The sequence below is a fragment of the Leptonotus elevatus genome, chromosome 2, assembly GCF_054856555.1.
Source record: "Leptonotus elevatus isolate MCC_2025b chromosome 2, RoL_Lele_1.0, whole genome shotgun sequence".
NCBI lineage: Eukaryota > Metazoa > Chordata > Actinopteri > Syngnathiformes > Syngnathidae > Leptonotus > Leptonotus elevatus.
Genome location: NC_141240.1, coordinates 3,622,555 through 3,648,036, shown reverse-complemented (window position 1 = coordinate 3,648,036; position 25,482 = coordinate 3,622,555). Strand labels below are relative to the sequence as shown.

Sequence of the window (25,482 nt, the reverse complement as noted above, 5' to 3'; positions counted from 1 at the left end):
CCGCTAGCAGTGCTGTAATGTCGGCTCGGCTAACATTAGCGGGGGCGCTAACAGACTTGGCCGTTTTCTCACTCAGTTTAGCAGATTTAGGCGACATGACGGGATATTAAGCGTACAAAACACTTAAACCATAATGTTGGTTTGAAAAATAGAAGGCTTGGTTGATTTGTTATAGTAAAAGTTGCGGGAGCAGTGCAAAAAGCGTGACTACTCCATGCTCGTCAAACCGGAAGTCCCATTACCTCTGTTTTTAATGTACAGTATCTATGGGGTATATGCCACGGAGGAGACGGGACTTCCAACTTCCGGGTTTTCACACATAAACTTTGTTTCCGGTTCCGGTTTGTGGCGTATGGGCCGCGTCCCAGTACTCACGCTTCCGCCTTTGTGCCCCTCGGTTGCGCGTTCCCATCAGCGGGAGCGCGCGGTTGGAGGGTGCAGGGGTGGGGGTGCGAGTGTTGGAACGTGTGCAGCAGTGGCCGGAAACGGCGCTGATGTGTGAAACCCCGGAAGTCGGAAGTCCGTGGCATCTACCCTATTTACGGTTTTGTGTATGACAATATCTATTAGGGCTGGGACAAAATATTGTTTGGCAATATATCGCGATACTTGTTCACACGATCTGCAGTATCGATCCATTAAGTGGCATTGCGATATTTAATTGATACCATTGGAGTCATTCTGTTTGTCATGTTTGTTAAATAAGAGCAATGAGTGAGTATGTAGACTGCTACAATAGCTTCTTGCAATCACAAAGTAAAAGGAATTCTACCTTGTGTTTCTGTTGCTTGGGGTGACAGGACATGGCAAGAGCTTTGAGTAAATAATGTGCTTTGACTTGGAGTTTGTAACATGTGACAAGAAGGAACGAACATGTAGAATGTAGAATATTTTCCATGACAGTGCAGTCAACAGAAAGATGGACAGTGTGTTTTGTTGCGTTTTTGCTTTGTGTGTATCTGAATATGTGTGTGTGTGTGTGAGTTTACCTTGACAGTTTGGGAAGCCATAGGTGTCGCGAACACAGCTGTCACAGCGCAGGCCATGTACATTGTGCAGACACACACACTGACCGGTCACCTGATCACAGCTGCTGTAGCGAGAACCTTCTTTGGAACACTGGCATGCTGCAAAACACACACATACCCACAACCCACACACACAAAGGTAAAGGTCTTCCATTTAAAAAATAAATACATAGATGCATTTCAAAAAGGACTACTCACGTGTGCACCTTGGGTAGCCATAGTAACCGGGCGCACACTGCTCACATGAGGCGCCGCTGTAGTTAGGTTGGCAGTGGCACTGACCTGACGGCGTGCAGCTACTATCGTATGAGGTGCGAGGGTCACACGTGCACACTGCAACAACGATTGAAAACTTGATTTTGACACCTCAAGACATGAAGCTCACAAGATCCAGACATTACTGTTGTAGTCCTTGTCCTCGGGCCAAGTTCTAGACACCTGCTCTTGTCCTAGGTCTATATTCCTTGGCCCATGTAGGTCCATGTCCAAGGTCTAAATGCTAGCTTTGCATCCTAGGTCAATGTCTGTGATTTATGTCTCAGGTCCAAGTCTTGGGTTCATGCCAAAGCCCTTGACCCATGTTCTAAGTACTACGTCAATGTCTACAAACTATATTCTAGGTCCAAGTTCTATGTCTCTGTCCTAGGTCTAAGTCCTTTACCCATGCCCATTTTGTCTATAACCTAGGTCTAAGTCCCAGGTCCATATTTGAGGTCTATATTCTAGAGGTATGCCCAAAAAAATTAATTCTCATAAGAATTGCGATTCTCATTTACTACGATTCAGAATCAATATCAAATTTCACAAAATCTATTTTATTTATATATTTTTATCCTGGCTTGCCCTTGATTGTGTGTGCCTTTATTGGGAGCGCTGTTCATGTTGTACATTATTTGGCCACTTAGGGGCAGTGTGGTTCTGATACACTGTTAAGTTGGAGCCACATTAGAGAGTAGAAGAAAAATGTCACCATCAAGTCATGCCAATAAAAGTTGTTTTTGCAGCGTAGGAAGAGCATTTGCCGGTGAGTAATGTTAAGATGCATCTCTGCATACATTCCTGAAGCGTTTTTGTATGAATAGCTGTTCTATTTAGGGATAAAAGTGCTGCGAGTTGCGCGCTAATTAGCATTAGCGAGTCAATGGCGCTTTCCATTGTGTGTTAGCCTTGAGCAAGCTACGTTTGGGAAACAAGCTAAACAAAGCATGTTTGCATTTAAGTGTTTACTGTGTGTAATTTTCTTCGTTTTGTATGTTTAGATTTACAGTTAACCTGGAGTGTAATAAACGGCTTGATACTGAGTTCATGTTGCTTGGGGGACTGGTTAGAGTGAGGGAAAACATTACAGGAAGTGAGGTAGACCAAGTGTGTCTATGAGCCAGCAATAAAGGGACATTCCTTATAATTCAAAACTAAATAAATGTTGGGGGGTTTAAACAAAATACATTGTTTGTCTCCATTTGTCATTCTGTCTTGCAAACCAGACTAGAGTAGATCATGACGATTCTTTGCAGATCTATAGATTGAAGACTTGACTTGAAGCAGAAATCATTGTCAATCAAATCAATTAGAATCCAAATCAATCCTGAATCGAATCGCAGACCCAAAAATTAGAATCAAATTGAATGGTGAGACAGTCAAAGATTCCCACCCCTACAATATTCTGTGTCCAAGCCCTTGGTCCAGACATGATAGCATGTGTGTATGTTGATGCACTGTACAGTATACCTTGACAATTAGGGTAAGAGTGGAATCCAAATCGGCACCGTTCACACCGAGGACCCTGGAATTCTGCTTTACACAGACAGCGACCGGATGGGTCGCACACTTCAGGCAGCGAGCCCACAGAACTGCAACCGCACACTGCGTATACAACAACGCAACACAACACAACATGCATGATGCTATCATAACATTAAAATCTATTGCAACATTTGTCGCTAACAGCATTTAATGCTAACACAACATGAGACCACTCACATTGACAGAGCGGGTAGTTGAAGTAGCCTGGTGCGCACTGGTCACAATGGTAACCATGGAAACCACTGCGACACACACCGTGACCCGTTAGCGTGTCACAGGAACCATCCAGGCAACCCGGACCTGAACACTGACATGCTGCGCATACACACACAAACACAAACAAACACACACACACACGGAAACAGCAAAATGGTGTGACGCTACTTACAAGTACAATGACAGTTTAGAGAATGCTTGTTGTTTACACAGGTGTGTGTATCTCCTGGGTGGCAGGATATATATAAAGTGATCAATCAAGAGATTCCTTCTATTGCCTTTGTGCATTTGCATGTGTTTGGGTGAGCATGGTAACAAAATTGAGTACCAATGGGTGGCGCTATTGCACTGTATTCTGCTAATGTAAGCATTAAGGCCCGACCGATTATAATCGGCCTATTATTGCCCTTGAAACACCGGCTAAAACAATGGGCCAATTGGGCCGTTATCATCGAAGAAAAACGAAGTTTCTGAAGCTGTGAAAGTACCCTGAATGCACCATTTTGCTTGCGTAGATTAGCAACCAGCAAGTGTGTAGCGTATGTTATGCTGGTTATTCTGTTGTCCTTAAGCGTCCTTTAAGCTGTTTAATGACATCCCAGTTGGAGTTAACTGTAAAACTAAACACACAACGTTAAGAATGACATTCACTGTATATTTAAATACAAAACATGCTTTGTTTTTAAAACGTCGCTAGCTTAGCGCTAATGCTAAATGTGTAGGGAGGATCCCATTCAAATGCTAACAGGAAGTTAGCATCAACTTCGGGAGTATTTTTCCTTCAAATAACGAATATCCTCACACCAATGCTACACATATCAGGTAAGATAACACTACGCAAAGGCACAAATTCTTCCCAATGTGTGAAAAGTAAATTATTTTAAAGGAATTCTAGTAAGCATTGTGTGACCATGTCTAGATATAAACGTGTGAGCCAATGCACCGCCAATGTGTCAATGAGCTTCTCACCCTGGCAGTTGAGTCCGTGGAAGCCTGGTGCACACGTATCACAGTGGTCGTCAGTGAAGCCAGGCTTGCACACGCATATTCTGCTTTGTGGATCGGGTCTGCACGAGTTGTCAATAGTGCCGGCCGCGCTGCACTCACAGTCTGAGCATAAAACAAAAGCTTTTGCTCAAACTCCAAATACAAATCTGTTAGGAACCCAGTGGGAGCTGATTAAGGTTTTGTCACACACAAGCCAAAAATCAAAAAAAAAAAAAAAAATCTTGTTTTTGGTCCCTCAACATTTAACACAGAACAAGTGTCATAGGGTCCTGAAGAACTCAAACTGTTATTTTACAAATTAAAAGTTATTATTGCCCATGGAGCCATGGAATCTACTACTTCAACTGAAGTTCACCTGTCGGTCAAAGTTGCACATTTAGTCGGGGCTCATAGAGCGTGATATTTACATAAAGTTGGAGATCACTAATTTGGAAACAGCCCTTTACACCTTCTGTCGGCTGCTATTTTTAATGAGTCAATCAAATGGCTGACTTTGCCCAATTTCACACCGCACGATCTATGTAGTCAATGCCGTATCTCCTTACACCGGAGCTGATTTAAAAGCTTGTCGCTGGACGAAATGGGAATCTGAACTTGACATAAAAATCACAGACCAACAGTGGCTAGGGATGTGGAAAGCTCATCAACCGATCACTACTTCCCAAAAGTGGAGGGAATTTTCATTTAAAAACTTGGTACGATTATTTGTCACACTCAAGATTAAGAATACATACTCAAAATGAAATCTCATGTGTTGGAGAGAGTGTGGACAATTGAACGCAGATCATGCGCATGTTTTTTGGAAACGTCAAAAACTAAGAAATTTTGGGTAAATACATTATTTGGCGGAGGAAATACTGGGGTACGGCGTCCCCTTTAATTGTACGAGCCTATATGTGAATGACTTTGACGAAGGAGTGATGCAACAAGAGGACAAATATTTGGTAATATATATTACTTGTGGCAAGCTAGAAAGCTATAACGAGAAAATGGTTCAACGTGGACCCACCAAATGAAGACCAATGGAAGGCAATCGTGGAAGAAATCCATACGATGGACATGATGACTTTTCATATGAGAATAGGTGTACTTAAGGAGAACAAAAATGGAGGAAATGGACCAGATACAAGGACTTAAATGGCGATGGACACAGACAATACGAGGAATAGACAGTGAATTGTTTAGAACAGTGACTCTCTCTGTTAGTGTTTACGTTTTTTTTGTATTTTATATACAACAATGTTGTGTGTGTTCAAAAATTAAATAAAAATTGAAACTGAAACTGAAGTGAAAAAAAAAAAGCTTGTCGCTGGCTGGGTCTCTGGGACGAGATGCTACGCTAACACGGGGGGACAAAATACCTCGTCGAGGTAAAGGTAAAACTCGTTTATCATGCTACCTGACTTATGTTTGGTTATTTTTACACATTCCGTTCTATATTGAACTGTGATGATGTTAAGTTATTAAGTTGACTAGCATGGAACAAGCAACATGCAGTAATTTCATGATTAATGACGCCGAAAGATTGAGATCCAGAGTTAAAAACCCCAAGCATAAACAACCCCCCACTATTAAACAGTCAAATGCACTTAATAGTATTGAAGAAGGTACATTTAAAAACTACGCTGTGTGTGTGTGCAGTTGGAGTGGACTCTAACTATCTGGCTTGTATGTGATTTGAAAGACGTAATTCGTCACCTCTGTTACAATCTTTGTCAGTGTTTATGTTTGCGAGTAAAATATATGAATATTGATCTACTAACCTCATTAAAAAAAAGATCGTTGTAAATCCGCAAATACTGTTACGGCTGCCTGGAGTCCTTTAGGTTGATTGCTGCTGCCTACGGACGACTTTTATCTTCATTAGTAAGGTATGCGATAAAAAACAACGTTTGGTTTATGTCCTTCTCTATTGGTACAACCGACCGGACAGCAAGATATGACCATTTTAGAACATAATCGATTAGATACAGGACTAGACGCTGTACGAGTTTCAACGGTTTCAATATAGGCAAGTGGTTCTCTTGCCATCCAGCGTCCTGGAGGCGGTGTTCCTATCAGGGCTATGACGTCACATACAAAAGGTCTATATTAAACATGAAAAAGAACATATGAAAGAGAACACTGACAGTGTGAGATAGGGCTGAACGATTTTAGAATTTTTTTTAATTGTGATTTTTTTTTTACAATGATTTCGATATAATTTGAGATTTTCTTCACATTCAGCTTTTTATTCACAATGTACAGTAACATTTTCAAAACATGACTGAAAATGACATACTATCAAAATATTAAAAGCTATTAATCGAATAATGTAAGAACACAAAAGAGTTGGTATGAGAGAGGTAGTCCTTTAAAATGGTTCAAGTTAAGGCAAGACCTGCAGTACTACTTGGCGCCATGTTTAAATATGCAATTATGTGTAATAGTCTATGTAACCAAAGATGTTTTACATTTTGTACTAATGTACATGTTCTTTGTAAAAAAAAAAAAAGAGTTATATATGTAAATAAATATCTTCCCCAAACTCCCATATTTTTGCTCTGGACTTAACTGCTTCAAATAGACTGAGGGCTTTGTGATATAGTGTGAAATTCATATCATGGTATTAACTCTTTTGGTCTTTTTACTGTAATGGTAAGTGTAAACATGTAAAAATAGTAATGGGAGAATTGGCGTAAATGTGAAAAGGTAAATATTTTTGTTAAAAAGGGTCAGAAAGTATCATTCATTCTTATCTTTCTCATTCAAATTTTGTGGTTTTATGTTAACGTGTCTGTCTTTTATTTACGTAATGAAATCTATTCAACAATTAAAAAATACTGATTACAAAAATATTTGTAATTTTGAGCCCTATTACTGTGTAGATTTCAGAACTCACTGATGGAAAAGAGCGCAAATACAAGCAAATAACATGCTGATATTTACTTCGGACCTCGAGCTTGACATCATGGCTGACATTAGCGTGCTCAGTCGTACGTATGCTAAAAGGCTAATCGCTAATCGTCATATTAGTTTGAGTCTAGAATACGTATTAATTGTAGTTCTGTTCATATCTCCTGGCTCTCCGCCTCAATGCGGTTCTAACCAGACTTCTGTCAAAAGTCTACTGTATGCCCAAGCACTTATTTTGGGTCATTCCCGACTCATTTCACATGAGCAATTAGCATGCTTAGGGACTGCCCATTTGCCTTTGTGTAAGCGCCACTTTTAGTAGGAGTTTATTTGTCACCATGGAGGAGAGGATCTGCATTCTGCACCACGCAGCTTGTAGCTGTGACTGTATACGGACTTATTATTAGCCTGTCTGTTCTGCCGTGGAGCAAGTTAGCTCAGCGCCTTGCGTTCGGACTGTGTGGTCAAATTGTCAAGCAACCGCGAAACAAAATACCTCCGGGTGACTCGGCGAGAGCGTGACGTAGACGTGCCGTTTTTTTTTTTTTACCATTTCGGAGCTGGTTAGTGTGTGTGTGTGTGTGCGTGCACTGTGGCATGCTGCTGATTTGTGAACTTGGGGGATAAGAGCCCTTTAAAAAATAAGCAGTTTTGGCGATTTTGAAACTGCACTGTCTGAGATCACAATTTTGGTCTCAAAACGATATATTGTTCAGCCCAAGTGTGAGACCTTACTAAATGTGACAGAACGTGATAAAGCACACAAAACATGTTACAATTGAACATGTGAAGTATAACACATCACGCGATATAGAACAAGACTAAAACACGAAGGAGTACACAGAGCATGTGACAGCATACTGTGCATGGGACAGAACACATGTAACAAAGAACACAGAATATGCTATTATGAAAGACAACGTGTAACACAAAAGAGACGGCAGTCCTGGCGAACACAAAACATACATGAACCATACAACATTACGAAGAACACAGATCATGTGAAAGGGAACACATCAAGGAAATGTGACATACAACACAATGTGATAAAATATGCGACGCAGAGAAAAGCACATGTGACAAAGAACAAGTGACAAAAAATTGGAAGCCCAACACCAACAGAATATGTGACATACAAATGACAAAATACTGTACATGTGGAGTACATGTAACACCATACAAAACATGAAATACTGTAACAGAACTGTAAGAGAAGACAGAAAAGAGACTAAAATTCCCTCAGAACACAAAAGATGCACTATACAACATGACGGAGAAAACAGAACAGGTGCCATAAAACGTGAAGGTTATGAATGAGAACACAGAACGCTTGAGGGGAAATGTGACAACTCAATGTGAAAAAAAAAAGAGGTAAAATAGAGCGTGAGCCAGAACGTGTAGGACAGCACAGAACTCCAATTCTGACCTCCCTTCAATGGCTGCCTTACACTCTAGAGTTCATTTTCAAGTTATTTTATTTGCTTTTAAATCTTTAAATGTTCTCATCTCACTTTACCCCTTTGAGCTCCTCCACACCTACACACCTGCCTGTGCTTGGTATATAAAGTTGAGCTGACTATATACTTTAAACATCTACATACAGGTATATTTTTTATGAATAAAATACTTACTAATGATCTCTCCGGCGGGTTTGGCCTCGCCATTGTTGTTGCTAGGAAACGTGGGGAAAGCTGCTTGAGACAGACGGGCAGAGATGAGCAATTGATGGCATTGATCCAGCCAATACTTCAATCTCTATGGCAGACTTACGGTAACACTCTGGGAAGTTGATGAAACCATCAGCACACAGGTCGCAGTTGTTGCCGGCGTAGTTTTGCTTGCAGAAGCAACGTCCCGTCATGTCCTCACACGTGCCATCCATGAACGGAGACACACAGTCACAGGCTGACAAGTGCACATACACACGCACGTATAAACAACCAAACACACCATGAGATGGAATAGATACAGTTGTATGTCAACTTATGAGTGTACTGTATGGTGAGAAAAAGACTTTATGCCCATAAAATCCAAAATACTGTGGCAATTGTTCTGATATTTTCAGAGGTTGAAGTTGACACGAGCAGAGATGTGCATGTGAATGTGACGATTCATCGCATTTTTGTGTCATTAAGCAATGTTTAGCTTTTGTCCATTTACAGTTGTGCTCATACATTTACATACCCCAAAGATATGTAAACGTTCAAGCACAACTATAGTTGATTAGATTACATCAATTTAGAATAGGGTGAAAGATTCCTAGATCTAGCACAAGAATGAGTGAGACATAGAACCCCGGACACACAGGAGAGACAAAGGGCTCTATTTTGGTAGGGATGTAACAATAACGGCAATATCGTGATATGGCAATATTAAAACTGCCACAATATTGTTGTTGTCATGTCACGATATTAAAAGCAACACATCTGTCAAACAAGTCAGGTTGATTTCCATTTGTGCAGTTCTAGCACCCTTTGGTGGCTATTTTTTTTAGTGCAGTTTAATTTTCATAAGGGATGTTTTGGCCCTCGTATGTTTAAAATCCACGCTAATGGTCAGATCAAGGGGAACGTAATATGTTTGTAAACAGAGTAAATATGTGGAGGAACGCAATGTGTGCGTGAATTAGTAAGTAGGTACCTCAATATTAAGTGTTATTAGAGATTGTAGGTTGTTTATATGCATATGAGCTCTTTTTTTTACAATATTGTGACCTTTTTTTAATATTGCCAACCTCCCCACAACATCGTGATAATGATCATATCGTGAGCTTCATATTGTGATATCGTATCGTGATGGATATCGTTACATCCCTATAGTTCGGTGCCTGTGTGCTCGGTAAAAAAAAAGAGGGCATTTTGGCATTTTCATTTTGGTGTCGGGGCAAGTCTAGCTTGTTTGGGGCCAGGTTAGGCTTCACTGGACGTTCCAGTGCATAAAGTTGCATTGCCCCTGGCGGACCTGGCAATTTGGTCACAGAAAGTTGACTGCGCTCGGCATAAAGACGAGCACATCTGTAATTTAGCGGGTTTGTGAATTTGGCAAACACGCTCTGCCTTCTTGGGTGTTCGAGCGGAAGCATCTTCAATTTGGTGACAGAAAATTCAGATTTTAGCATGTCTAAATGGTGCTTCAGGTGGTCTCACACGATTAACGCGGATGTCTGTGGTAGATGTCATCGTATTTTATCCATAAATATGACAACAGTGTAGGGACACCTTTCTGAATCATTGTAGAAGTCAATTCATTGAACAAATTATTATCATAATTGTCTTAAAAATATTTTAATAGACCCCCCTTTCTGTGTGGCACAAAGGGAGGGGGTCACAAAGAGATGCCCGACTGGGTTTGCGGTGCAAGGGTCTCCAACTGCCTATGTCACATTTGCGGCCAACTATATCAATCGCAAGGGGAGATCTTGCAGTGTAACTGTATAGACGCACTTTGCGCATACCAATCTCATCTTTTGGACCTTAACGACTTAATTTCTGCTTCTGCAATGTTAAGCATGTGTGCTGAGTCTCAGTTTTTGTAAATTAAATTTCCCCCTAAAAATGTCACTCATACTCCAAAGGGATTAACATGTTTTTTTTTCATGATTCATTTTTTTAACTTGTTTGACTTATACCCTGGTGCGGTTTATAGTCCAAAAAGTACGATAATTAACTCATTCAAACCCAAAACGGTTTTTGAATATTTTGTCCTGCACTTCTAAAAACTTATTTATACGTTATTTTATGTTTTTTTATGCTAGAGCATACAGAAGGCTTTGATGCAGCTTCTGACCTGAAGAGGTCGTTTAAAGCAATGGTTATTACAAAAAACGGCCTGCAGGTGGCAGCAGAGTATAAGAGATCAGCCAGGGCCATGTTGCAACAAGCTCTTTTTGACAGTGTTTTCAACAGGTTTGTGAATAATGAAGAAACTTAGTTATATTCTAATGCTAATTGCTGCAAAACGGAAACAGATAAAAATATACTTTCTTTACCCGATGAAAGAAGAAACTCTAATCTTTCTTTTGGTATGTTCCATGTTTTTATAGCAATAGAACACAATATTCTGTGGGCCTGGAAAAATCTGTCAAAACCCAGTAAAACAGCAGAGAGCGAAGGGGGTTGCTTCAGTCAAAATGAACATGTGACTTACGTGCGCAGGCTAGTGGTGAAGCGAGGGATGTGTCCGGTGCTTTGTAGTAGCCAAGGGCGCAGCGCTCACAATTGACACCAGTGGTATGATGCTATGAGAGAACCAATGTTGGAAACAATAACAAGAAAATTCAGTGTGCGGTAATGCATTGCCTACCTGACAGTTGAGGCAGACTCCGCCTCCTCGGTACTTTCCATGGACATCAAGGCTGCCGCGCCGATTAGCCACGTCGGTGTCGTAGAAGCAGTCAAAGGAGTGGCGGTGACAGTTGCATGCTGGTAAGATTGACAACATATTTTCTGAACTCACAGTGGTGGCCTTCGCAATAACAGCCTCATCAGTGTACATGCACATTCTGGTGGAAACGAGTAAAATGAATATCGTTGTGAGGCTAAATTATTTGTTCTTTTACATGTGCTTTTTTTTTTGCTTTTTGTTACAATTGCTAGTACTTAGTTTTGTTTACAAATGTTAAAAAGTGACTTCAAACATCACCAGATTAATTTGTATACTTAGAATTAAAGGAAGGACTACACTTGAGAAACTCTTGTTACTCTTTTGTGTGTGTACATATGTGCTTAAAAGTGTCGGACGGTGGAGTCAAAAATCTCTCGTGGAGAAAGCAGAATATATGAAGCACAACACTCACGTTCACACTCATTGGCACTGAAAGTGGTGGCCGGTTTCCATGGCAACTGGTGGTGTCCGGGGCAACACTGGTCACATGATTCACCGCAGGTGTTGTGCTGACAGTCGCACTGCAGCCTGCGTGCGCGCACACACACAAGCACGCACACACACAAGTATCTTTACTATCTTTGTGGGGCAATCTCATTGACATAATGCATTTCCTAGCCCCTTCCCATAACCCCAACCATCAAAAATGATTGCCTACCCCTATTCCTTACCCTAACCTCAACCATAACCCAATTCAAACCTAAACTCTAAAACCAAGTCTCTACCCTCAAAAAAAGGTCTAAACTAAACATGGACGGGTGGGCCCCACAACTCTGTGAAATCCCGAAATGTTGGCCCCACTCTAACAAAAACAAGATCACACACACACACACACACACACACACACACCCCCACACACACACACACGCACACCCCCACACACACCCGCACGCACGCACGCACGCACACACACACACACACGCACACGCGCACACACTGAACTGTAAATTAAACTGGGGTTGATGGTTTTTTTCTGTCCTGTTCTGTATGTTTACGCTGAACCTTTATGCTTTTTTACTGTATGTTGGAATATTTTTTCTGTGTAACAGTGGTGTATGAAATACTCCTTGTGTGGTTGTTTACTCTGTGATAATTACTGGAAATGCAACTGTAATGAACAAGATTTGTGAGAGGACAGAGAGAAAGGAGAGAACAAACCAAAAAAAGAAAAAGACACAACCAAAAAATAGACCAGCTAAAAAAACTGGAAAAACAAATAACAGATGTGCACGTCTCCGCTGCGCAGTACATTATTATACAGTAGGGCAGCTAATACATGTGGGCCAAGCTATCCAGTCACATTGCGTTTAAGGCGTTTAACCTGTAATGTGGTCCGTAACGCATTCAGCAAATGCTTTTTTTTTTTTTTATAGCGAATCTTCGAAAAAGTTACACGGATGCTTTGCAGAAATTGTGGTTCTGTCAAGCTTTTAAGCCGTGCGTTTTTTTTTTTAAGCAAAGCCTCCGAAAAAGTACACGGAGACAGATTTTTTTTTTCGAGGCTTTGCCTCATTTCATAAAGTACTCGGCCAAAATAAGGAAGGGCACTCGCTCTCGCTGAAAGGTGCTTATGTGTCAATGACGGCCGATGTAATGACGATTTTCAACTTTAATCCGACACCTCTTTTGAAGAGAGCATTTGAAGTCGGCTATGTTAATATTGACCACAGTCAGACTGAAAATACATTTTTCCCAATGATAAGAAAGGAAGAAAGGCAGGTGAAAGGCGGAGCCAATCTAACACTCTGTGGAATAGGTGATAAATTCAGTGAAATAACACCGTCTATACACACCAATTAACTCTGAAAAGATAAAAATTACACTATGGGGTTAAAATGTACTCCCACACATTTAACTCTCCAATTTTTTCTGTGTAGAAACATGCCATCCAGAGAAAGCACCCTTCAATCATGAGACAACTGGAGAAATTTGCTCCTAAAGTCATGAAGAGTGGGCCAAAACCCCTAGTGCTGAGAGACGCAGAAAATCTCATAGAAAGTTACAAAACCAATTAATTGCATTAATTTCTTCAAAACGTTGTGCTACAATTGTACCATTATTATTGTCCAGTCCTGTTTGTTCTTTAAAGCAATTATATTGAACCACAATTCAAAAGCAACGTCTGATTTTCATAAAATTTTCATTTGTTATTACCATTTTTTATTTGTATTTTTGTTTCTTTTATTATTATTATTGAATTAACAGAGGGGTACCAACATTTTTGTCAACGTGTGTACTAGACAAATGGAAAATACATATGCAATAAATCTGCTCCTCTGGCCAGCACACCTCACCCTTGGCACTCCCGTGAGGGTGCTGCTCGCAGGTTTAAAGGCACTTTGTTTTAAAAGGAAATCCCTTTGAATCACTTCATACGTCAATCCTTTACCCCGTGCATTGTCTCAGCCTAACCACTGCTCCGCCCCTCCAACTTACACACAAACACGTTTTGCTAATGAGTAACACACGTGAGTGTTGTTGCTGGTGAAAGTGGCAACGTACAACAGGCAAGTAGACAGACAGAGGTCATGTATATGCTACAAAATGGGGACAACATTCTGACTTTTCACAGACAAGTGGGGACCTCACCTACAAATGGAGACATTTTGGAGGTCCCCATATTGTTCAGACATCTTTTTGAGGGTCAAGACTTGGTTTTAGAGATTAGTTTGAATTGAGTTATGGTTGAGGTAGTGTTAATTTTGTCAGCCATTTTTAAATTTAGTCTCAGTTTTAGTCCAGTTTTAATCACGCTTGTTAGTTTTTAACATAGTTAGTCAACCTCATCCCTTTTTTATTTAGTCTATTTTTAGTCAACTATAAATCTAGCATTTTAGTCTTTATTTTAGTCCAAGAAAACATAATTTTATGTGTCTAGTTTTAGTCAACAAAAACTGTCAAAATTTTAGTCTAGTTTAAATCAGGACATTTTACCCCTATATATATTTTTGTCAGCATATAATGTTGAACATTTCACTACTTTGCATAAAATTTTCTCTCATCTTTTTTGATGAAAAACAACTTCACACACAATTACAGTGGCTACTATGGCTCCATGCTACAAGCAAGTAAATTAGCCAGCGGTTGGATTAATATTATTGTTGGAATGTAATAGCCGTTGGATTAATGTTACACTAATATAATTTACTTTTTTTTTACTTTTTTCTTTTTTAACCTTTCACCATGAAGGGTTAGGGTCCTGTCTGTCCCAGGTGTTTTTGCATTTTGCACTCACTAGCTGCAGATTTGAAAGGGTGTGTGCCATTGTGTGTCACAGTAACAGATTACCAGACATAAGATTTTACAAAATCATATAATTTTCGTCTTGTTTTTGTTCATGGACTAAAATGTCCATAGGTTCTAGTCCAGTTTTTATTAAGTGAAGTACATTTTCATTTCGTTTTCAAGTCAACAAAAATGCATACTGATTTAGTCCTAGTTATTGTTTATTAATGAGGGTTTTAGTCTAGTCTAGTTTTAGTGCGGTGAAAAATTTATGTTGCAAAAATTATTTTTGTTTAGTTTTTGTTGACGAAATTAACACTAGGTTGAGTTTAGGGTAAGGAGGAGGTAGGCAATAATTGTTTATGGTTGGGGTTAGGGTAAGGGGCTAGGAAATGCATTATGTCAATGAGATGTCCCCAATTTGTATAAAAACCCAGCTGCGTGTGTGTTGTGGATTATTCCCAATCCTGTGGTGAATAGTGTTTAATTGAATATAATGACTGTTTAATTCATTCAAACCCAAAAATGTGTAAATATGTTTTTTTAAATACTTTTTCCTTCACTCCCAAAAACATAATTATACGTTTTTTTCTTTTTTTTTTTTAATGTTTTTTTATGCAAGAGCAAACATAAGACTTTGATGCAGCTGACATGAATAGGCGGCTTAAAGCAATGGTAGTTATTCCAAAAACGGCCATCAGGTGGCAGCAGAGTATAAGAGATCAGTGTTTTTAACAGGAATGTGAATAATGATGAAACTTAGCTATATTCTAATGCTAATTGCTGCACAGCGGAAACAGATACAAATATACTCTTTCTTTTAATAGGTTCCATATTTTTATAGCAAAGGAACACAATATTCTGTGGGCCTTGCAAAATCGGTTTAAATCCAGTAAAACAGCCGGGAGCAAAGAGGGTTACTTCAGTGAAAATGGCTGGGATTGAATGAGTTAATTAGTATCCCAAATAAAGGCCTTCCATCTAAAAATGTTTGCCCAGAGTTTAGTTTGATTAGCAATTTGTGCTTTGTGTTTTTGTTCACTTACTTGTAAGGGTCGTTGAGCTCCTGAGCGCTACATGCTTCAGCGTGTCCGTTACACACACAGCGTCCACCAATGCTGATGTCCTTAATACTGTAGTAGTACTGCACGCATGGGCACACACACGAAAACACACACACACACAAAGACATCAGGTGAGAACCAACGATACATTAGCAACAGTACCATACCGTACAAAGGTACATTCAAGTAAGAACCAGTGGTAGGTCTACAGACGAATTTTAATGACCCCCTGCCGGAGCCATGGGTTTTGTCAGAGGGGCACATTCAACTCGCTTCTGGTTTCCCTTACCACACCATAAAACCAAGCAAGCCCACAACAGTATCTTATTATATAAATGTTATTTATGGACTGGGTTGTGGAAATGTTGGGTATTCCTCTCCATTGCTTTTCGTCTATGGTTCAAAATGAAGATGACAAAAGGGCATAAGGTCCAAGGAAATGTGACAATGGAGCAGACACTGAGGCAGAGCCAGAGAGTTGTAAGACAGCTGAAGATAAGCTAATCATAAATTGAGAGTGCCACAAAAAAAAGAGCCAGAGGACTTGTGAGATACTGTTTTTTAGGGACAAAGAGCAGGAAAGAGAGACAGACCCGTAGAATGAGAGCTGAGAGTGAGATATAAGCAGAGTGCTAAAACGGAGAGAATACAGGTACAATACTATGTGCATCCAGAAGCACTGCACCATCAGGTTTGTCATGCGTGTGCATTACTTTTTATTTTATAGACGTTAAAACGAGTATGAATTAACGTTTAACAGGGAAGATACAGACAACATTGTTTTTTTAAATGGAAAATGCTATGCATAAGAAATCTTGTTTTAGCTAATTTATAGTCTTGAAGTACATGAGGGGAAAAAGCAACCTTTAACCTTGACTAAAAAATATTCACACTTGGGCCTGACTTCAATTATGTTGGCAATTTATTCCATGTGTGTGCTAAATGCTGATTCTTCATGTTTGCTTAGATATCTAGGCACTATTTGACCCAAGTTTGCAGAGCGCAGAGCCTTAATTGGTTATATTCCGTGAGGATTTCTCTAATGTATTCAGGACCCGGACCATATTGTGATTTATAGACCAGTAGCAGAACTTTAAAGCTGCCCAAAATTGAATTTTGAATCGCTACTGCCACCTGTGGCCATAAAATGAAACTACACACTCCCTTCTTACCTACACAATGTGCACATGATGTCAGATCCGCAGGCCGAGGGTGGAAAATTCGAACCCAAATCTAGTCTGAAAACTATTGGCCAGAAGCTTGCAGGAGTACCAATTGTGAACAACTAAGGCGTTAATCTGCTGATTAGAAGATGCCTATCCATCCATCTTCTATCGCTTCTCCAGGGTCGGGTCGCGTGGGCAGTAGCTCCAGGAGGGAAGCCCAGACTTCCCTAGAATATGTTTGAGTCATAAATTGTCAAATAAAAAGGATATTGTATATTTTTGGGCAAATTGCTACATATGGGAGATTTAAAGTTTCTTTTATGCCTGACCTGAGCCTAGACTAGCGATTTTGAGGGAGTCCAGTCAGAAGACCATTAGAATAGTAAAGTCTACTGGAGATAAAAGCATGAATGATTTTATCCTGGTCTGCTTGGAATGCAGTAGTGTTTTGCCTTGAAAGAAGACCACATTTGCCATAAGGACTAGTGCAAAGTCGTGAAATTCTCATCTCCCGGTAGCCTGGAATCGAACTGAAATACATTTCTGTTTGCAGTGGCTGTGTGAAGGATGTATAGCGATGAGGTAATTAATCTATTTTCTATTTTTTTTTATACAGTATTGTAACGTTTATCAAGTATGTTAACAGCAAACGTTGGTTGGTGATCTTACTTTCTTTATTGTAAACGCACAAACGCCTGCGCTCCCCCTCCCTCCCTTCCCACGTTCACAAGCACTCATAAATAAAGCACACAACTAAACCTAGTTCGTTCATATACTTTTAACTGTTACGTGTTACGTGACTGGTCGAGTCAGTGTAGAACGGCCAACTACCAAAGAGAAAGTTTGCTTGTGTTATTTTATTATTTTTATTATAATTTATTTTTTGTACACTGCAAAAACGCAGCGTCTTAATATTAGATATAAACACTTATTTCAAGGGAAAATTACTTGAAACTAGTGAAATTATCTGTCCGTGCAGCAAGATAATTTTACTTACTTAGATTTCTTGAAATAAGACAAATGTTTCGATCTATATTTATCTTCCATCCATCCATTTTCTTAACCGCTTGTCCTCACAAGGGTCGCTGGAGCCTATCCCAGCTGGCTTCGGGCTGTAGGCGGGGTACACCCTGAACTGGTTGCCAGCCAATTGCAGCTATATTTATATATATATATTATATTTAAGTCAATTAAATCTTAAAATAAGCCTTAAACACTTATTTTAAAAGGTTAAATGGTTATATATATATATACATACATATATATATATATATATATATATATATATATATATATACATACACACACATATATACATATATATCTACACATACATAGATACATATATATATACATACATATATATATACATACATACATATACATATATATATACATACATATATATATACATACATACATATACATACATATACATACATACATATATATATGCATACATATACATATATATATATACATACATACATATACATACATATATATACACATATATACAAATACATACATATATATACACATATATATACATACATACATACATATATATATATACACACACACACACACACATATATATACTGTATATATATAGAATATATATATATATTAATATAATATATTATATATTATATAATATATTATATGATATAATATATATATATATATGAAGAAATGGCCGTGGATGTACAGGAGCACTGAGGAAGGATATTGACAGGTATGTGTGCTTTTCCCTTCAATTCGACGAGTCGATATGGTGGATGTGGCACAATTATGTGTTTTCACCAGGATGCTTTTCAAAGACATCAGCATCAATGAAGAGCTACTTATTGTTTTGCCATTAAAAAGACACACCAGAGGTGAAGATATTTTTTATTTTTTCTTGGGATTTGTTGGTGAGATAAAACTGCCTCTCTTCAATGCCTCAATGACTGATGACCACCTTGTTGCCTGCCGACGCCTTGCAACCAGCACCTATACTCCTGATTAGGAGAAGCTAGCTGCCTCCCACTAAGGTAGGAAGTGATTTCCTTTTTTAGAACTCAACAATACACTTGTCTTGTATCTGTTTTTCCCCCTCCACTTTGTTTCATATTAAGGTTGGTTATGGTTATTGTTCATCATGAAGTTTGCCAAGTGTGTGTTGCAAGTGGGAGATGAAAAGAGTGTGATCTGATGTCTAGTGGTTTATAAAAACATGAAAAAGTGTTGTGAGGTTAGTTACAGTAGGATGGAAAAGATGTGTTAGTGTGAGTTTGCGATGTTGGCGCTGAAGTGGTCTTGGGAGCTTGGCGACTTGAAAAGTAGATCTTGGGTCAAAAACAGTGTCACACCAGACCAATTAATTTGTAATCATTTGGGGACACTGCGAGATATAACCGTGTGACATCTACATAGTCAACCTTAGATTTGAAGGATTTGACCCAAGGGAAGCATATACAGGCTGGAAAAAAAGGGGTCCAAGAATTGAACCTTGTGGGATCCCATATGACATGGCCATTTGATCAGATTAAAAAATTTCAATGGTCACAAAATAACTCCTTTCTTCCAAGTACGACATGAACCATTTTAGGACTGCTCTATTTAGTGCTACCCATGTTTCTCTCCTCTTCAACAATATATTAAGATCTACTGATAACTGACACCTTTCCCTAATCAATGTTCTTTTGTCATTTAGCACTTTGATAACAGTTGATTTTGTACTGTGATGAGGTCTGAATCTTGATTAAAATTGGCTCAAACATCCATTTGATTTTAAGAAATGGCCGAGTTGATTAAAAATCACTTTCTTGACAATCTTGGCTAAGAGGTGGAGGTTTGAGATGGGTGCTAAATTTGCTAACATGAAAGGATCCAGGCTTTAAAATAAAATGAAAATGTACTGAATGTTTATGGTGTAGTTAAAAGCACTAAGTGCACTCCATTCATCTAGAGTCAGGTTGCGGCGGAAGCAGCTTGAGCAAGTAAGCCAAGATTTCCTTCTTCCCAGCCACCAAGGGTACAATTTGGACTGGTCACAACTTCAAGTAAGCCACAGGACAAATATTAACAAATAACTATTACAGGTTTAGCACTGTCACGTGTTTGTTTCACCACTGTCATCCATCCATTTTCATCTGTTTATTTGGTGATGAGTTGCGGGGGGCAGCATCTTAAGCAGCGAAGCCCAAATTTCCTTCTCCCCAGCCACTTCATCCAGCTCTTCCGGGGGACTCCCAAGGCATTCCCAAGCCAACCCGGGAGACATATCTCCCACGTGTCATGGATCGTAATACTGGGATGTGCCAGTGGTGGGAACCCCCCACTAGGTCAGCGTCAAGAAGGCATACTTCCCAGATGCCCAAGCCAACTCATCTGGCTACTCTCGATGCGCAGGATCAGTGGCTTGACTTAGAGTTCCTCCCAGATGACAGAGTTTCTCACCATATCTCTAAGGTAGAGCCATGACACTGCGGAGGAAACTAATTTCAACCGCTTGTATCCGGGATCTTTTCTTTCGGTCATGACCAACAGCACGTGAGGGTTGGAACGTAAATCTACCGGTAAATCTAGAGCTTCTCCCTTCTGGCTCAGATCCTTTTTCACCACGAGAGATAGGGATGGATAACCGATCACTGGGCTGCATTTTTTTAAACGGGCGTATCGATAAGCTCCACCCTTAACGGTTCTCTTAACGGTCTTGGGAAATTAATCACATTTACTATCGATTTATTATTAATACTATATGAATGTTATTTTGCACCTTTTACCTCTGTATTTTCGTTTCTAACTTCAATAAAATGAAGATGATGATCAGAGATGAGACGTCTCGTCCCACGATGGCAGGTCTCCGTGCCCTTCATGTGCTTGTGTAGCGCTCTGCGATCATATTACGACATGATATGTACTATTATATAAAAACGCCTATCATGCAATTTAACTCTAAAGTATTTATACTTATGTGTTGGAATGTGTTGGGTTAGCCTTATTGCTACCCTTGCATCCGACAGTTTGCTCAGCTCAACAAAACAGCCGTAAACATTAAGTCTCACTGTCCAGGCCTAAGCAATTGATTGACGGTCGATCCAATAGTTACACTAATGTATAGGTTTGGTGAGTCGTGGGTTGATTAGTCATGCCCGAAGAGGAATGGAGGGATTCCATCCCCCCCAAAGACTTTTCATTGGACGACAGCAATAACAACAAGTAGCTGAGGCGCAAGACTCGCAGTTTAAGTGATAAGCATTCGATGGCTGACCCCATGCCCCGCACGGTAACCATGCTGATCTTTCTCCAAAAGAACTGCTTTTGCCCAACTTATGCACTGTTTTTGTTGCTTTACACCATTATTTCCTTTTGCGCTTAATTGTTAAAATATTTAACATCATAATTTGTTTAAAACATCTATTTTACTGTACACCTGTTTATATTTATTTTATATTATTGTTGCAAGACATTGATTTATATATTTTTTTAAGTTTGTTTTTGTAAAAAATAAAAATAAAAAGTACAGATAAAAATACCAATAAGGCACCAAATAGATAAAAAAGTATCGTTAGGAGTGGTAGTATCGCTAAAATCTTATACCAATCCCTTTTTTTTCGAGAGAGAGAGAATGACACCCATCCCTAACGACAGACCAATTCAGAGACGCTGCACTGTTCTCCTGCTCCATCCTTCCGCCCACTTATGAACAAGATAAAATAAATACAAAATACTCCTCCATTTGAGGCAAAATCTCATACCCGACATGGAAAGAGCACGCCACCCTTTTCCGCCTGAGGACCATGGTTTCAGATTTGGAGGTGCAGATTATCATCCCAACAACTTCACACTCGACTATTTAAAAAAAAAAATGCAGGGTGCATCTGTGGGTGCGAAACCACAAGTATGCGAAAGTGCACTGTAGTTGTGCCAGTTAGCTTAGCTGAAAATGGCAAAGTGGAATCATCGAGTGCTTAAGTGTCACGATAGTTGATGCGCTATGGAACAGCTTTTTGTGGACAAGAGACTGTTTTGGATCTTGTGTGACTGCTGTGGTGTGCTTGAGTGCATCTGTGTATGACGTTTACGGAGAAGAACCACCAAGTGAACATGCAGACTCCTAGATTAGCTTGTTGTGCTAGCCACTAGCGACTGGTGTCCATACCCGTCGCGTGACAGTGGGATCTCGCAGGGCTTTTCCCATCAAGTGTCCGAGGAGTGTGTTGGTGCGCAGAAAGCGCAGACGGATGTTGGTGGCTTTGGTGAAGTCGCGCAGCAGAGGGGAGTAGGAGAAGTTCATCGCTCCAGGACGCCCATTCACCAGTGACACCACAATCTGCAAATTATTTTTTTTTATGAATGAATGAATTAGATGCAAAAATATGCATTAAAATATATATATTTTTAAATGATGTAATTTTTTAACAAAAATTTCCATTCAAATAGATTGCTCCACAATGTTGTGTTAATAATGCTATGTCATGTTGTCAATGCCATGTTTAACAATGCCATGCTAATGCTCTGTCCAGTATGCTTTATAAGAATTTTCAGAAATGAGTTAAAAAGTTGTTGTTTTTCATTATAGAAAAAAATTAATTGTCTGCATCTTTTACGATGATTAGCGTTCAAGTACTCCACAATGTTGTGTCTGTCCATGTACTGTATAATCTGTCTAGTCTGCCTCTAGAAAAATTCTTTCCATTTTGTTTTAAAGGGACAGTGTGTATTATTTAGCGACATGTAGTGGTGAACTACTAAACCATTCATTTTAAAAGCCCACTATTGATTTTAATAATATGCAAAAAAATATGTTCTATCACATCAATTTACATATTTTTTATATGCATAATCGTAGGTCTAGTAATTGCTTATTATGTTACATAGGACACGCCATGCCTTACAGGCATTACAGGCACAGCTGGGGCCTGCAGGTGGTCGTTGCAGAGTCCTGTGATTCGAGCTCCCGCAGCTGGTCTCCCTCTTCCTTTGCTGTCGCTAGCTTTTGCTGCTTCTCCTGCTAGCCACTCTTGTAAGCCGCTCCGGCTAGTTCTTGTTAGCCGCTCCAGCGCCGTTCACACTAGCACCTTCTTGCCGGGTCGCTTGCTTGCTCGCTCACTCCAAATAATAATTGGTAGTAATTGATGGACGGCTTGTGTGGTCTGTGAGGCACCGTAGTGTGTGCTTCAAAATTGTTGCATTCTATTAGTTTACCACTAGATAGCACTATATTCTACACACTGTACCTTTAAACATGCTGGTATGTTAGTAGAACTTTCATGGATGAATTATGAGGCCTTACCACAGGATTTTTAACGACTGACAGACGATTCCTTCCGGGAGATTCATTCATATAGGTGAAAGCAACTTTTGAATAGCTGTCCACTGCAATAATCACTGTTACTGAATGAGTTATTCTAGTGGTGGGACAAAATCTCAAAATTGTGACATCGGTACACTATCCTTCTCGAGTGATTGTTCTGCAATGTGTTTTTAGACGTGTTCTGGTCTTCTGCTCCATTGATATTGCCATGGACTACATGCACTAGACCTGTGATGCACTTCCAATATCGCCAAAGATTAGCAAGATACTCCCCCGTTAGATTCGTGCTCCAATCACAATAACGGGTAAATAGCCAAACACAAAAACACAAGAACATCAAATGGCAGAAAAATTAGTACGAAATGTTCAGTTCCAGAAAATGGTGGGTGGCTCTAAAGACCATTGCTGTGTGCTACTTTGCTGCGTGCGTTATAAAAGCAAAATCCACTCTCTGCACACCTTGAGGTCCTATTCATTCTGGCTAATACTGTTAGGTTTTAATGCAGCTTTTCTTTAATACTTCAAATACAATTACGTTTTAAGCTATTAAGGATCTCCCAGCAATATGTGTGGAGTGAATTCTCATTTTGGGCAGAGGTGAATTAGACTCAGCTATTTTATCCGCATGGCTACAATTACATGGCTGTCATATTCATTTGGACATCAAAGCGTTATGTGAAAAGAGCGGATTACGCTATTAAAGCTACTAGATCTGATGCAAAGTGACACACACCAAAGCTCGGCAATTGATTCGCTGTGGCGACCCCTGAAGGGAAAAAGCCTTTGAAAGGAAAAAAAGAAGACGACTTTTTCCTCCTACATTATATTTACAAATTTTTCTGGTCATTGGAGCACAGTTTTTTGTGTTCTGCCATTTTCCCGCTCTTTTGAAAGCCTGTCATGGAGCTTGTGCACATAGTCCATTGATATCAAAAAATTAAATTTTGGACTGTTGCTCTGTGATCTTCATCCCTGGTTATCATATTGTTTTAACATAATTGCAAAAAAATAGAACCTCATCTGCAGTTATTTATGCCCCTTGTCACTATTTGTGGAAATCAGGTTCAATTGACCATTTGCCTTGGTGGAAATCTCTTGCTTGATCTGAATAACATTTAATGATACCAGTAAACAAATAAATATGTCACCTCTCCATTTTCCAAAGGAACAATTCGGGAATATTCAGTGGTGCAAATGATGTCGTCGTCGTTGAAGATCCTCTCGATGGTTTGCTGTCCGAAGCGCTCAATGCAGTCTCGCTTGGAGGCTACGCACGCACACGCATACACACACACACACACGCACGCACACACACACACACACACACACACAAATTTGTTTTACTATCCTTGTGGGGCCATCTCATTGACATAATGCATTTCCTAGCCCCTTTCCCTAACCATCAAAAATGATTGCCAACCCCTATTCCTTACCATACCCTCAACCATAACCCAATTGAAACCTAAACTCTAAAACCAAGTCTTGACCCTCAAAAAGAGGTCTTGAGTTGTGAGGACCGGCCAAAATGTCCTCACTTCACAAAAATGTCCTCAATCTGTTGGTTAAAGATGTATTTTGGTCCTCACAATGTCGTATGTACAAGTACACACACACACACACACACGCACGCACACCCACAGTGCATTCATTATGTGTCTCTCACTGGTAATTAGAGGTACACAGGGAAGTTTAGTGATGAAAGAGGGAGAGGTCAAAAACAAAAATCTAAATCCAAAGTGTCCGCAAATCACTCTGTTTATGTGTGTATCATTTGTGTGTACAGTGCTGTTAACAAACCTGCTAAATTTGAACGATAAAAAAATCATATCTATCCATCCATCCATCCATTATCCACCGCTTATCCCAGACTACCCTCTCCCACTCCTCCGGAGGGATCCCAAGGCGTTCCCAGGCCAGCCGAGAGACATAGGGGCTATCACACCGCAGGAAACATAGGGGCTATAACACCGCAGGAACCAATGATGGAATTGGTTCCTGCGGTGTGATAGCCCCTATGTCTATCACACCAGGGTCCCATATGTACCCTGGGAGTTTGTCCAAAGTTTGCATTCACACACAAAACTGCTTCTGGGTCTGGGGTCCTTTAGGCCTATGCCTGAGGAGGGTATTTTGACTTGACCTGGTGTCTACTCTGGCACAGGGTGGCTTGCTGTGCAGAAAAATGATGATTGGTTGTTTGAATTTGGGGGGGGGGGGTGTTGCACAGCCGCCATTAGCCTAACTGCGAGCATACAGTTATTGTTTTTTTATTGCGAGTGTACAGTATTTACAATATTTACTAGTTATGATGTCCTCATTAGTCGCAATATTTTAAAATGGAGGAAAAGCATTTGGGAGACGAAGACATGCAGCACGACTTTGAATTGGCG

General features: G+C 39.8%; 1 protein-coding gene across 2 annotated transcripts in view; it reads right to left on the bottom strand.

Annotated features, from left to right (window-relative positions):
• The window catches only part of lama5 (laminin, alpha 5), a 166,193-nt gene that overhangs the window by 94,536 nt on the left and 46,175 nt on the right, over positions 1 to 25,482 (bottom strand). For both annotated transcript variants that reach the window (XM_086067181.1, XM_086067182.1), the window contains exons 5-17: positions 24,241 to 24,359; positions 21,938 to 22,108; positions 15,605 to 15,702; positions 11,746 to 11,861; positions 11,253 to 11,371; positions 11,097 to 11,187; positions 8,721 to 8,855; positions 8,582 to 8,641; positions 4,017 to 4,157; positions 3,009 to 3,146; positions 2,757 to 2,891; positions 1,227 to 1,361; positions 990 to 1,127 (exon numbers count right to left, since the gene is read on the bottom strand). In XM_086067181.1, the coding sequence (XP_085923307.1) occupies positions 990 to 1,127; positions 1,227 to 1,361; positions 2,757 to 2,891; positions 3,009 to 3,146; positions 4,017 to 4,157; positions 8,582 to 8,641; positions 8,721 to 8,855; positions 11,097 to 11,187; positions 11,253 to 11,371; positions 11,746 to 11,861; positions 15,605 to 15,702; positions 21,938 to 22,108; positions 24,241 to 24,359 (1,596 nt within the window). The remainder of the gene's footprint in view (positions 1 to 989; positions 1,128 to 1,226; positions 1,362 to 2,756; positions 2,892 to 3,008; positions 3,147 to 4,016; positions 4,158 to 8,581; positions 8,642 to 8,720; positions 8,856 to 11,096; positions 11,188 to 11,252; positions 11,372 to 11,745; positions 11,862 to 15,604; positions 15,703 to 21,937; positions 22,109 to 24,240; positions 24,360 to 25,482) is intronic.